This window comes from Thalassophryne amazonica, chromosome 14, assembly GCF_902500255.1.
Source record: "Thalassophryne amazonica chromosome 14, fThaAma1.1, whole genome shotgun sequence".
In the NCBI taxonomy this organism is placed as follows: Eukaryota; Metazoa; Chordata; class Actinopteri; order Batrachoidiformes; family Batrachoididae; genus Thalassophryne; species Thalassophryne amazonica.
In genome coordinates, this window is record NC_047116.1 from 56,504,561 (window position 1) to 56,519,750 (window position 15,190).

Below are 15,190 nucleotides of genomic sequence, written 5' to 3' on the forward strand. Positions count from 1 at the left end.
ACCGTGTGTTGCCCCCTTTAACATCAATGACAGCTTGGAGTCTTTTGTGGTAGTTTAGGACGAGGCTCTCTGATGGTAAAGCTGTCACTGAATATGTTTTGGACTTTATTTACATCAATTATGAAGAAATACAAACAGTATGGCACTCTATGGTAAATCTGCATGGAGTAGACAATTCTCAAAAACTGAGTGACTGTGCAAGAAGGAGAACAGTGAGGAAAGCCACCAAGACATCCAGACAACCCAGGAGAAATTATGGGCTTATGTGGCTGTGATTGGATAAATTATGCAGAGTGCAAGATTTGCATTTTGCATCACTACTTTTAGCTTCATAGTGGAGTAGAGCAGAGAAGGATTTTCTTTCACTAAAACAGATCAAATCCAGGCTTGCAGGTCTTTCAGGTCTTTTTTTTTTTAAAAGAAAATCCTCCTCTATACCACTTCATCATGAAGATGGATACCTGGTGATACAAATCCACCTTAGTAGAAGAAGAAAAATGTTAGAGCCATTTTAAATTTGAACACATCGTCTGAACCACAGACTCCTAGTTGTGTTGGTGAGTAAATAGCTATTTTCTAATGTTAAAGTTGTCTTCATTAAACTGAAATTGAAAGCAAATCTCTACATCTTGGTATACCTTTAATTAAAACATAAAATAGGGGAAACGGGGGCATACTGACTCACAGGTCATGATGAATCAGTAGTTATATCTGCAAAGCTACATATATATTTGGAGCAGTTATGCCATATTTTTATGCATAAAGACGTCCCCCTTATAAATTAGTGGTTTTTTTGGGATACATTAAGGGTAAAACTAAGTGGCAGGTGAAGTCAGTTTTTTCCTATCAAAAGTAAATTTTGTGGATGTCAGTGTCTTTGTATTTATTTCTCACAACAGAGGAAATGTGGCCCAAAAAATTATTAGTTACAAGACTATCCCATCCAACTGATGAGCATGTGTTATGTCTTCTCCAGACTATCAGCTATTTGATAACATGACTCATGTGTGTCACATGCTCCCAGGGCACAGTGAATCAGTCTGGAAAGTGATTTACTGAGCCCCAGTACCAAGTGGATGACAAATATTACTTGTTGAAGCTTATACATTTATTTTTCCATGAATTAATTCTATATTTTGTGTATATAAACCGTTTTCACGGTTAAACAGAAATTATGACAGTTGTATTTATAATAGTTTCCAAAGGACTTATATCACTATATAAGACACTCACACATTACATAGCTGGTTTGCTGGATTATAGTTTGTATATGCATCAGCATATATTTAATAATTTTGAACGAATCTTTATAATCTTGAGCTTTTTCATTATATTATAAGTTGATTCACTGTGCCCCGGACACTGATTCAGTGTGCCCTGTGAATTAGTGTCCAGGGCACAGTGAATCAAAAATTTTACTATCGATTTTAAACACCTGTAAATTACACTTGGGGAGACATAAATAACACAGCCTTATAAACAGTAACTTACTGTATTAAATCTACAAAAGAATGACCTAAACCCATGCATAATATGTGTTTATGCTGCCACAAATCAACATTTCTGGTCCACTGTGCCCCGGTTTCCCCTATAGCTTCCTGATGGAGTGGTGTAGAGGAGGTTTTTCTTAAAAAGAAAACCTGAAAGTTCTGTTAATTTGGCCATATTGTGCAGCTCTACTGTGAAGTAGCTGGAAAGTTAGAATCTGAATTTACATCAGTATCAACAAAATGCAGAGGTTAACAAAGTGGCAGGGTTTAAGAGGGCTGTAGTTGCTCCTCAGAAGCATTTACTGAAAAAAGTTTGAAGTGAGGACTCTTTTCCGGGTATGTAAGCTGGAAAAATGGTTGTATGTAAAAGTTTGGGCACCCCTGATGATTTCCATGATTTTCCTTTATAAATCATTGGTTGTTTGGATCAGAAATTTCAGTTAAATATATCATATAGCGGACAAACACAGTGATATTTGAGAAGTGAAATGAAGTTTATAGAATTTACAGGAAGTGTGCCCTAAGGTGCATAAATTTGGGCACCCCAACATAAAAAAAATACATCAATCTTTAGTAGATCCTCTAATAACAGCCTCTAAATGCTTCCTATAGCTTCCAGTGAGAGTCTGGATTCTGGGTGATGGCATTTTTGACCATTCTTCTTTACAAAACATCTCAGGTTTGTTGGTTTCCGAGCATGGACAGCACGCTTAAAATCACACACAGATTTTCAATAATATTCAGGTCTGGGAACTGAGATGGTCATTCCAGAATGTTGTACTTGTTCCTCTGCATGAATGCCTTAGTAGAGTTTGAGCAGTGTTTAGGGTCGTTGTCTTGTTGAAAGATCCAGCCCTGGCACAACTTCAACTTTGTCACTGATTCATGAACATTGAAACAGTGACAAAGTTGACAGGTCACCAGGTCAGGTCATGAAATATAGAATCTGCTGATATTGATTGGAATCCATGTGACCCTCAACTTTGACAAGATTCCTAGTACTGTAGGTAGCAAGCGTTTTTCTTGCAATGCTGTGTTCTTTTTCAGCCATGCATACCGCCCATTTTTATGTCCAAATAAGTCTATTTTAGTTTCATCAGTAAGCACCTTATTTTTGGAATAAGGTGCTGACCTTATTCCAAAAATGAAGCTGGCTTGTCCAAATGTGCTTTAGCATACCTCAAGCGACTCTGTTTGTGGTGTGTATGCAGAAAAGGCTTCCTCTGCTTTACAGCATCATACAGCATCTCTTGAGATCATGTTGTAGATCTTTGGAGCAGGTCTGTGGGTTGACTATGACTGTTCTCACCATCCTTCGTTTCAGCTTATCTGAGATTTTTCTTGGCCTGCCACTTCAGGCCTTAACTAGTACTGTGTCTGTGGTCTTCCATTTCCTCACTATGTTCCTCACAGTGGAAACTGACAGCTGAAATCTCTGAGATAACTTTTTGTATCCTTCCCTTAAACCATGATGTTGAACAATCTTTGTTTTCAGGTCATTTGAGAGTTGTTTAGAGGCTCCCATGTCGCCACTCATTAGAAGAGATGCAAAGAGGGGAAACATTTGCAAATGGCCACCTTAAATACCCTTTCTCGTGATTGGATTCACCTGTGTAAGGAGGTCAAGGGTCAATGAGCTTACCAAACCAATTTTGTGTTCCAATATTTAGTGCTAAATGTATTCAAATCAATAAAATGACAAGGGTGCCCAAACTTATGCACCTGCCTAATTTTGTTTAAATAATTATTGCACACTTTCTGTAAATACTAGAAACTTCATTTCAATTCTCAAATATCAGTGTGTTCTTCTGCTATATGATATATTTAACTGAAATTTCTGATCCAGACAACCAATGACATATAAAGGGAAATCATGAAAATTATCAGGGGTGCCCAAACTTTTGCATACAACTGTAAAGGAAATGCTTAAAATGGCAGCAATTAAGAGGGCAGTATTTGGGGGGTCTAGGGGTGAAGCTCCCCCACAAGCAGAAGACTTTTGCCATGATTATGCTCCCAGCATGTTTACTGAAAATAAAGTGTGACTGACCTAAATGATGGTGAGGACTTTTGCCAGGCATGTGAGAATGCAAATAAAGAAAATGGTTAAAGTAGAAGAGGGTTAAGAGGGCTGTAGTTGTGTCAGAAGACTTTTGCCATGATTGTGCTCCTAGCATATTTACTGAAAATAAAGTGTGACAGACCTAAATGAGATGGTGAGGACTTTTTCCAGTCATATGAGAATGCAAACAAAGAAAATGGTTAAAGTGGCAGGGGGTTAAGAGGACCGTAGGAGGACCAGAAGCAGAAGATTTTTACTATGATTATGCTCCCAGCACATTTACTGAAAATTAAGTGGCAGGAAATTAAGAGGACCATGGTTAGTGGTCTGGGGAGCCGCCTGCTGGTGGATATATGTATTTATTTTTATTTATTTATTATTATTTTTTTTCCATGCCAGCAAAATGAGTGGATTTGTACTATCCCAGAAAAGTCAAGTTTGGTAAGTTGAAGCCGAAGATTTTTTAGCCATGCTCATGCCCTCCAGAAGCATTTAATGAAAAAAAAAAGTCTGAAGGACCTAAATAACATGGTGAGATGCGGAGAGCTTCGCTCATTTATTCTCTCGACATATACATATTAATCCCAATATTTCCTTTGATCTGTAGAGAGTCAGACTCAGAGAGTCAGTCTCAGACGCGCTGGTGTTGTGCTCTGATCGGTCCCCCGTCTTTTATTATGGAATAATGCTGAAGTTATGTGGAAATGATTATTGTACCAATGTTTCAGAGATCTGGCGCTGAGATAAATGATGACTGGAGTGCAGTTTTAAGCAGACGCGAGGCGATAATTGGCGAATCGCTGCCAACAGTCTGAAAATACGCATTCTGAGATATAGACTTTTCAGATTTGTGGGGCTCCTTACTGTTCAGTCGGTGCTACTTTCAATACCTCTCTGGGACCTTCAACATCTGGATCCCAAGTTTTGTATTATCAGTCTTTAGTGCTGTGAAGACAGATCAACATTCCATTTATTAAGTGATTTTAACAGGAAGTTCTTCCTTTATTCCTTGCTCAGTTTCAGATGATCAAACTCATTTTAATAACTCTTTGGTATGAAGACCCATAGATCACATGTGCAAAGTTTCATTCTGAACAGAGTCGCAGTCTAGACGGAATTCAAAAAAGTAGGGTTTGCAAGTTTTGTGAATTCACCCAAAAAGTATCAACACAAGAACTGGGCGTGGTCTATGTCAGGAGATTCAGTTCAATCCAATAAATGTGTGGATATAAGATGTTTGAATGTGAGATGTACAGCTTGGGAGTTATAGCCCAAAATGTGCTACAATAGCACACTCTAGGGATAGATTTGTTGTAATTTTGTGCACCTAAGCTCCATCAAATCAAATCAAAATCAAATTAATTTTATTTATATAGCGCCAAATCACAACAAACAGTTACCCCAAGGCGCTTTATATTGTAAGGCAAAGCCATACAATAACTACGGAAAAACCCCAACGGTCAAAACGACCCCTGTGAGCAAGCACTTGGCAACAGTGGGAAGGAAAAACTCCCTTTTAACAGGAAGAAACCTCCAGCAGAACCAGGCTCAGGGAGGGGCAGTCTTCTGCTGGGACTGGTTGGGGCTGAGGGAGAGAACCGGGAAAAAGACAAGCTGTGGAGGGGAGTAGAGATCAATCACTAATGATTAAATGCAGAGTGGTGCATACAGAGCAAAAAGAGAAAGAAACACTCAATGCATTATGGGAACCCCCCAGCAGTCTAAGTCTATAGCAGCATAACTAAGGGATGGTTCAGGGTCACCTGATCCAGCCCTAACTATAAGCTTTAGCAAAAAGGAAAGTTTTAAGCCTAATCTTAAAAGTAGAGAGGGTGTCTGTCTCCCTGATCCGAATTGGGAGCTGGTTCCACAGGAGAGGAGCCTGAAAGCTGAAGGCTCTGCCTCCCATTCTACTCTTACAAACCCTAGGAACTACAAGTAAGCCTGCAGTCTGAGAGCGAAGCGCTCTATTGGGGTGATATGGTACTATGAGGTCCCTAAGATAAGAAGGGACCTGACTATTCAAAACCTTATAAGTAAGAAGAAGCATTTTAAATTCTATTCTAGAATTAACAGGAAGCCAATGAAGAGAGGCCAATATGGGTGAGATATGCTCTCTCCTTCTAGTCCCCGTCAGTACTCTAGCTGCAGCATTTTGAATTAACTGAAGGCTTTTCCATGCAGGGTGTTGAACCAGTTGTGAAACTTTCACCAACACAAGTTGTACTGTTGATTAAATTTGATTAGATTAGATTAGATTAGATAGAACTTTACTGATCCCTTGGGAAGACTCCCTCAGGGAAATTGAGGTTCCAGCAGCATTGTATAGCAGCACAGATGGTAAGAAGCACATAGAGTGAGTATCAAAAGTGAAAGTAAAAAAGAAAAACAGTTTGCAAATATAAATATAAATACCAGGCACTGATCAATACTGGTTTACTGGCTACTGCTGTTCCTCTCCTTCCCATCCTCTGGGTTCCTGTTACTCCCCCTTCCCGTGAGTGAGGAGTTGTACACTCAGATGACCTGAGGGACAAAGGAGTTTTTCAGTGTGTTGGTCCTGCACTTATGGCTGCTGTATTTCATTAAGTGGGTATACTGTGCATGTCTTGCTCCCACCCCCATGAGGCTTTAAACCCTAATAATATTGTTATTATTCATCAATTTGTATAAATGGACGCAAAGGTATAGTCAGTACAGCATAGTAATCAAACAGGATGTTCCTTTCAACTTCTGTAGTTCTATTTACTACTGAGAAACTGGTGAGGGATCATACACAAGTACCATCACTGCTTCCCTTTTGGTTTCTCTGTCTAACAACAACAAAAATAAAAAATGGTGCCACTTAGCAATGACAAAGAGAATGATGCAAAAGGAAGAGACCATTTCAAATAGGAAAGGCCTTGAGAGGTACAAATCCTATAAAATACAAATTTTATGTGGAATACAAGTATTATCATATTGTCTGACTCCAATGGGTTTCCAGAGAATCTAGATTGGTGGTATTTTTTTATTTTACCAGACAAACACGCACACACAAAGAATTCTTCTGAGGTCCTGAACTGAGGTGACATTCCACGTCCCAACAGCCAGGGGCTGTAAGCGCGGACCAGGCCGCCGGGCCACTCGCCCTCGACCGCCACCCAGTCCTCTCTGCACCCGACCCCCATGGCCCCCTCTGCAGGTGGTCAACCCACAGGAGCACAGCTTGGGCTCTGGTACCCAACTCCTGAAGAGGTGCTGGATGCTCCACTTTTCTGGCGTTGCCCATGGGGAGAGTCAGAGAGCTGGGGTCGCATTGCTTATTGCTCCCCAGCTCAGTTGCCATGTGTTGGAGTTCACTCCGGTGAACGAGAGGGTCGCGTCCCTATGCCTTTGGCTCGGGGACAGGTTTCTCACTGGTGCACATGGCACCTGGACACCCTGAGCCGGAGGTTGATGATCGACTTTGTAGTCGTATCATCTGACCTTCGGCCACGTGTCTCGGACACTCGAGTGAAGAAAGGGGCTGAGCTGTCGACCGATCACCACCTGGTGGTGAGTTGGATCCGCTGGGAGGGGAGGAAGCCGGTCAGACCTGGCAGGCCCAAACGTATCATGAGGGTCTGCTGGGAACGACTGGCAGAACACTCTGCTCTGTCAGCGAGGTCTTCAACTCCCACCTCCAGGAGAGCTTCTCCCAAATCCCGGGGGAGGATGGAGACATGGAGTCCGAGTGGACCATGTTCTCCACCTCCATTGTCAATGCAGCCGCTCGTAGCTGTGGTCACAAGGTCTCTGGTGCCTGTCGCGGTGGCAATCCCTGATCCCGGTGGTGGACACTGGAAGTAAGGGATGCCGTCAAGCTGAAGAAGGAGTCCTACTTGTCTTTGTTGGTAGGTGGGACCCCGGAGGCAGCTGACAGGTACCGGCAGGCCAAGAGTGCCGCAGCTCGTGTGGTCGCAGAGGCAAAAACTCGGGTCTGGGAGGAGTTCGGGGAGACCATGGAGGAGGACTATCGGTCGGCCTCAAAGAAATTCTGGCAAACCATCTGACACCTCAGGAGGCGGAAGCAGCTCGCCACCAGCACTGTCTACGGTGCGGGTGGGGAGCTGTTGACCCTGACTGGGGATGTTGTCAGGCGGTGGAAGGAATACTTCGAGGATCTCCTCAGTCCCATCGTCACGTCTTCCGAAGAGGAAGCACAGGCTGGGGACTCAGAGGCAGACTCATCTATTACCCAGGCCGAAGTCACTGAGGTGGTTAGAAAGCTCCTCGGTGGCAAGGCTCCTGGGGTGGATGAAATCCGTCCTGAGTACCTTAAATCTCTGGATGTTGTGGGACTGTCTTGGCTGACACGCCTCTGCAACATCGAGTGGCGGTTGGGGACAGTGCCTCTCGATTGGCAGACCGGGGTGGTGGTCCCTCTGTTTAAGAAGGGGGACCGGAGGGTGTGTTCCAACTACAGGGGGATCACACTTCTCAGCTTCCCCGGTAAGGTCTATTCCAGAGTACTGGAGGGGAGAATTCGACCGATAGTCGAACCTCGGATTCAGGAGGAGCAGTGTGGTTTTCGTCCTGGTCACGGCACACTGGACCAGCTCCACACGCTCCATCAGGTGCTCAAGGGTTCATGGGAGTTCGGCCAGCCAGTCCACATGTGCTTTGTGGATCTGGAGAAGGCGTTTGACCATGTCCCTCGGGGCACCCTGTGGGGGGTGCTCCGGGAGTATGGGGTCCAGGGTCCTTTGCTAAGGGCTATCTGGTCCCTGTACGACCGCATCAGGAGGTTGGTTCGCATTGCCGGTAGTAAGTCAAACCTGTTTCCAGTGCACGTTGGCCTCTGCCAGGGCTGCCCTTTGCCACCGGTTCTGTTCATTATCTTTATGGACAGAATTTCTAGGCGCAGCCAGGGTGTAGAGGGGGTCTGGTTTGGGAACCACAGAATCTCGTCTCTGCTGTTTGCGGACGATGTGGTTCTGTTGGCTTCGTCAAATCAGGACCTTCAGCGTGCACTGGGGCGGTTTGCAGCCGAGTGTGAAGCATCCTGGATGAAAATCAGCACCTCCAAATCCGAGGCCATGGTTCTCGACCGGAAGAAGGTGCTTTGCCCTCTTCAGGTCGGTGGAGTGTCCTTGCCTCAAGTGGAGGAGTTTAAGTATCTCGGGGTCTTGTTCACGAGTGAGGGACGGATGGAGCATGAGATCGACAGACGGATCGGTGCAGCATCTACAGTGATGCGGTCGCTGTATCAGACCGTCATGGTGAAGAGCGAGCTGAGTAAGGGGGCAAAGCTCTTGATTTACCGATCGATCTACGTTCCGATCCTCACCTATGGTCATGAGATTTGGCTCACGACCGAAAGAACGAGATCACAAGTACAAGCGGCCGAGATGAGTTTCCTCCGCAGGGTGGCTGGGCACTCCCTTAGAGATAGGGTGAGGAGCTCAGTCACTCGGGAGGAGCTTGGAGTCGAGCCGCTGCTCCTCCACGTCGAAAGGAGCCAGTTGAGGTGGCTCGAGCATCTTTTCCGGATGCCCCCTGGACGCCTCGCTGGAGAGGTGTTCCGGGCATGTCCCATTGGGAGGATGTCCCGGGGAAGACCCAGGACACGCTGGAGGGACTACATCTCTCCGCTGGCTTGGGAATGCCTTGGGGTTCCCCCGGAGGAGCTGGGGGAGGTGTGTGTGGATCGGGAGGTCTGGGCAGCTTTGCTTGAGCTGCTGCCCCCGCGACCCGACTCCGGATAAAGTGGAAGAAAATGGATGGATGGATGGTCCTGAACTTAATTTTTATCGTTAAAAAAAGTATATAAAATAACTATTTTGCTCAATACACTTAACAAGAACTTATCAACAATTCATAGTTTTGGTAAAATTTTCCTCTGGAAACCAGACCTCTTCATTGACAGTTTTGAGCGTGATAATTGGACTGGTTTAACTGTGGGGGAAACCAGACCGCCTGACACACTTAAACACCACCTAAGATTTAAAACAGGGGCACGCTTGCTGCACATATTAGTCTGCTCATTAGCTATTGTACCACCCTGACAAAGAAATACTGTATTAATGTGAAAATGGCACAGTTTTGTAAGCTTTTAGCTGGAAAATGCAAAAACAAAAGAGCTAGTTTGAGGCATAATCAGATTAAGCTGATTCGATGAGTGTGGCTTCCTTTTTAAAAGGTCACTGTCAGCCATAATCAGGCACAGAAACAGTATTGTTGATTCTTTCTGCATGCTGTGACATGGTTTTGAATTTTTCTTTTTTTTTTTCTTTGGACTTTTATGCAGTAAAAAAGAGAATTGCTTTACCAACCTAAACAAAAAGCTTCAATTAAGTTATTCACAAATTCATTAAGTCCATCCAGGCTGATATTTATGCCACTGTTTTAATGTAATTTCTGTTATTTCATTGGTGTGTTATAAATGGTTTCAGTTGGTCCAACATTTTTTTTTCTGTTATTTTGTGTTTGACAGTCAAACATATATTACTTTGTCATTTTAATCAAATCTTACAGTTACAGAGAATTTTGAGATAAGACACTCATTTTTTACAGCAGTATATTCTGGACTCAATGCTGAATTACTCTCTCAAGACTGGGAATATGTGGTGCTATTCTTAGTTATTGGCCACTTGGACCTCCAGCTTCCTCACCGACAGGCTACAGTATGTCAGGCTGAGGGACACCACATCTAACACTGTGATCAGCAGCACTGGAGCACACCAGGGCACGGTGCTGGCCCCTCTTCTCTTCACCCTGTGCACCTTGAACTTCTGCTACAGCTCTGAGCTGTCACATCCAGATGTTTGCAGATGACACAGCCATTGTTGGATGCATCAGGGATGACAGAAAGGAGGAGTACGGGAACCTAGTGAGGGACTTGAATTTGGGAAGTCCAGACCAAGACCACAACTAGTTCTGATTGAGGGAGCTGAGGTGGAGGCTGTGGATTCCTACAAGTATCTTGGGTTGAGGCTGGACAGCAAACTGGACTGGACAACCCACACCAACCACCTGTACAGGAAGGGACAGAGCAGGCTGTCCTTTCTGAAGAGGCTGCGGTCATTTAACATCTGCAGAAAACTCCTGTGGATGTTCTACCAGTCGGTGGTAGCAGGTGTCCAATGTGTTTGGGGGCAACACATCCAAGAAGGACACATCCAGACAAACTGATCAGGCGAGCTGGCTCTGTGGTTGGTGTGAAACTAGACTCTCTGGTGATGGTGGCAGAGAAGAGAACACTGGACAAACGACTGGACATTATGGACGATGCCATTCACCCTCTGCACACCATCATCAGCAACCAGAGGAGCCTCTTTAGCCACAGACTGCTCCTTCCCAAGTGCAGGACCAACAGACTGAAAAACTCCTTTGTCCTTCAGGCCATCAGACTGCACAACTCCTCACCCGGGGGTTGCATTAAAATGCATTAAAAGCTAAACAAAATAAATACAGTGGTTCCTTTAAAACTAAAATATTTTGGGTGGACAATCCCTTGGTTTTACAAGAACATCCCAGTGATCAGCTCTATTATTATCCTCACTTGATACAAAATATTTTTATTTTAAATCAGAAAAAGTCTGGTATATTAAGATAATATGAAATTGGCGACCCCAAGCAAAATGGGAGAGGCAAAAAAACTGCTCAAGAAACATTGAACACCTCATTCATATCAAAACATTCCAGTGCTAAACACATTTGCATATTTCTTTACACTAAAGAGCATTTTTTTTTAAATTTGTTTGTTTTTTGTTTTTCATGATGTACTGTGCATGCTTTTAACTGTGCATATTAGCTGCTCCACCCTGCTGGTTTTCTTTCAAATGTTATAGCACTAAATTAATACTGCACATCCATAATATTCAGTTAAGCATGTGAAGTTTGAAGGCAGTAAGTTAGTATCCAAAGGAAAAAAATAGAACATCTAGCTGTGAGGGGGCTGGGATTTCAAAGTTAAACAGTTTAACAGTTATGACCTTGCGTTTGACCTGTTATAGTCACTCAAGGTCAAAGGCTATGTGACCAACAGATGCGTAACAAAGACTTAGGGCAACGAGGTGGTTGCCTCACAGTGAGAACATCTCAGGTTTGTTTCTGATCTGGTCTTTTCTATGTGGAGTTTTATGTTCTCCCCGTGTTTGCGTGGGTTCCCTCTGGGTGCTCCAGTTTCCTCCCACTTTCAAAGACATGCAGGTTAGGTGACCTGTCAACTTTAAACAGATTGTAGGTGTGAATGTGTTTGATGATATTTCACTTCATATTAGTATTTCATAGTAATCATTAGTGCATCTTTAATCAATTCCTCAAAATACTGTATGTATTCTAAGTTTGACATTTCAAGGTTACCTAAGGTTAAAGGTCATATGAACAACATGAAGGTTCCTTTATAACTTCATAACATAATTTAACAGTAACTATACATGTATATTCAGCCAACGTCTCTAAAGAGCTGTTGTATCCTCTTAATATCCCTACACAATAAGGAATGTGCCACAATTTTGAACTTGGCCTGTGACCTTAACTTTTGACATTTTTTTTCTTAAAATAAAATCACTTTGTCCTTGGATGGCACTCAAACATTCCACCAAGTTTGGCTCAAAATGGATCAAAATTCTTTGAGTAATTTCCAGGACAGACCACTGTGTTGGTCATGCACACTGTCCTACATGACCTAAAAACAACATTGCAATCTTGAGTGTTGCCTTTTTAGAAGTCGTTCACCTTGGACACTACCATGTGATTACTCAAATGTCCTTCACATAATTCAAAGGGTAAAGACACAACAATAAGCTAAATCAAATGAAGCACAGACAGGAGTCGTCATAGTAACGTTGCGTGTATTTGGGTGTTGTAGGTCTGCTGCAGAGCAGCATGCGACTGAAACCTCATGAGGCTCAGAGCTACAGGAAGAAGGCGCTGTGGGTCTCCTGGATCTCCATCGTGGTCACAGTCATACTGGCCATTGCAGCTTTCAGTAAGTATTTGTAGTACCACTCCAAAAATTCACTACTTAGTTGTTTTACATTTCACCATACAATGAAGACAACCGTGATGGTGACAGTTTATTTCTCCTTTTTTTTGTGGCCAAAGAGGAGATGTTGTAATCTGACTACATGTGCATGTGTCATAATTCACAAACATTTATTTTCCAATGCAAAGATGAAGTTCTGAGTTACATCATCCCACAAAGGTTAGATGTTTGACTTTAAAATAATCGGATTAACGTTTTGCCTTAAGGTGAATAGATGTGCATAAAATGTTTGTTTGCGTGCTGTGTTCATGTTGCCAGATCTCACAAGAGAAACAAGCAGCTCTGTCTGACAAACCCAAAAACAACTTTGTCTGGAAACACGCCCAGTATCCCCTGACACAAATTATGAGACTTCACAAAACAACCACACAAGCAACATGTTTGTACACAGTGAATTGTGTATGTAAGATGCATTTTTTTTTTAAATATTACTTTGTGAAGAACACATGAGACTTTTTTACAGGAGCTTGACACCATAACAGGATGTTACTTTACCAACATAACACAATTTCATGTGGGGATGTTTTTCCAATCTATTCAAACACTTCAGCTGATCCATGCTAACAAAGCATTGCTTTTTAAATTAGATTTTCTTATTAAAATATCTATTAGTGATGCTACTGCACAGACTCAGACGTGACATTTTGTGATTTTTTTATTTTATTCGGTTTATTTGGCAGGGACCATGTACAAAAGCATTAATCAATCAATCAATCAATCAATTTTTTTATATAGCGCCAAATCACAACAAACAGTTGCCCCAAGGCGCTTTATATTGTAAGGCAAGGCCATACAATAATTATGTAAAACCCCAACGGTCAAAACGACCCCCTGTGAGCAAGCACTTGGCTACAGTGGGAAGGAAAAACTCCCTTTTAACAGGAAGAAACCTCCAGCAGAACCAGGCTCAGGGAGGGGCAGTCTTCTGCTGGGACTGGTTGGGGCTGAGGGAGAGAACCAGGAAAAAGACATGCTGTGGAGGGGAGCAGAGATCGATCACTAATGATTAAATGCAGAGTGGTGCATACAGAGCAAAAAGAGAAAGAAACAGTGCATCATGGGAACCCCCCAGCAGTCTACGTCTATAGCAGCATAACTAAGGGATGGTTCAGGGTCACCTGATCCAGCCCTAACTATAAGCTTTAGCAAAAAGGAAAGTTTTAAGCCTAATCTTAAAAGTAGAGAGGGTGTCTGTCTCCCTGATCTGAATTGGGAGCTGGTTCCACAGGAGAGGAGCCTGAAAGCTGAAGGCTCTGCCTCCCATTCTACTCTTACAAACCCTAGGAACTACAAGTAAGCCTGCAGTCTGAGAGCGAAGCGCTCTATTGGGGTGATATGGTACTACGAGGTCCCTAAGATAAGATGGGACCTGATTATTCAAAACCTTATAAGTAAGAAGAAGAATTTTAAATTCTATTCTAGAATTAACAGGAAGCCAATGAAGAGAGGCCAATATGGGTGAGATATGCTCTCTCCTTCTAGTCCCCGTCAGTACTCTAGCTGCAGCATTTTGAATTAACTGAAGGCTTTTTAGGGAACTTTTAGGACAACCTGATAATAATGAATTACAATAGTCCAGCCTAGAGGAAATAAATGCATGAATTAGTTTTTCAGCATGACTCTGAGACAAGACCTTTCTGATTTTAGAGATATTGCGTAAATGCAAAAAAGCAGTCCTACATATTTGTTTAATATGCGCTTTGAATGACATATCCTGATCAAAAATGACTCCAAGATTTCTCACAGTATTACTAGAGGTCAGGGTAATGCCATCCAGAGTAAGGATCTGGTTAGACACCATGTTTCTAAGATTTGTGGGGCCAAGTACAATAACTTCAGTTTTATCTGAGTTTAAAAGCAGGAAATTAGAGGTCATCCATGTCTTTATGTCTGTAAGACAATCCTGCAGTTTAGCTAATTGGTGTGTGTCCTCTGGCTTCATGGATAGATAAAGCTGGGTATCATCTGCGTAACAATGAAAATTTAAGCAATACCGTCTAATAATACTGCCTAAGGGAAGCATGTATAAAGTGAATAAAATTGGTCCTAGCACAGAACCTTGTGGAACTCCATAATTAACTTTAGTCTGTGAAGAAGATTCCCCATTTACATGAACAAATTGTAATCTATTAGACAAATATGATTCAAACCACCGCAGCGCAGTGCCTTTAATACCTATGGCATGCTCTAATCTCTGTAATAAAATTTTATGGTCAACAGTATCAAAAGCAGCACTGAGGTCTAACAGAACAAGCACAGAGATGAGTCCACTGTCCGAGGCCATAAGAAGATCATTTGTAACCTTCACTAATGCTGTTTCTGTACTATGATGAATTCTAAAACCTGACTGAAACTCTTCAAATAGACCATAATCAATAAAACATTAAAAAGATGCGTTGTACCAGACTATAGCTCTCAGAGCTAATTTCCATCTGCAGTCCCTGTGACATACAAAACACATATATCATAAAACAATGCAGTCTATATACACATTAATACAGTCTATGTACATACACAATAGCAAAAACATTTAAAACACATTCTATATTAATCAACCATTAAAAAACACTATATCACCTGAGTCTACACACCCCGCACCCCCATCCCCTCCCCATCAGTTCATTA

At 42.5% G+C, this 15,190-nt stretch overlaps 1 protein-coding gene across 1 annotated transcript in view; it reads left to right on the forward strand.

Annotated features, from left to right (window-relative positions):
• The window catches only part of tmem163a (transmembrane protein 163a), a 229,535-nt gene that overhangs the window by 28,378 nt on the left and 185,967 nt on the right, over window positions 1–15,190 (forward strand). The window contains exon 2 of the mRNA XM_034186187.1: window positions 12,389–12,508. Within this exon, the coding sequence (XP_034042078.1) occupies window positions 12,389–12,508 (120 nt within the window). The remainder of the gene's footprint in view (window positions 1–12,388; window positions 12,509–15,190) is intronic.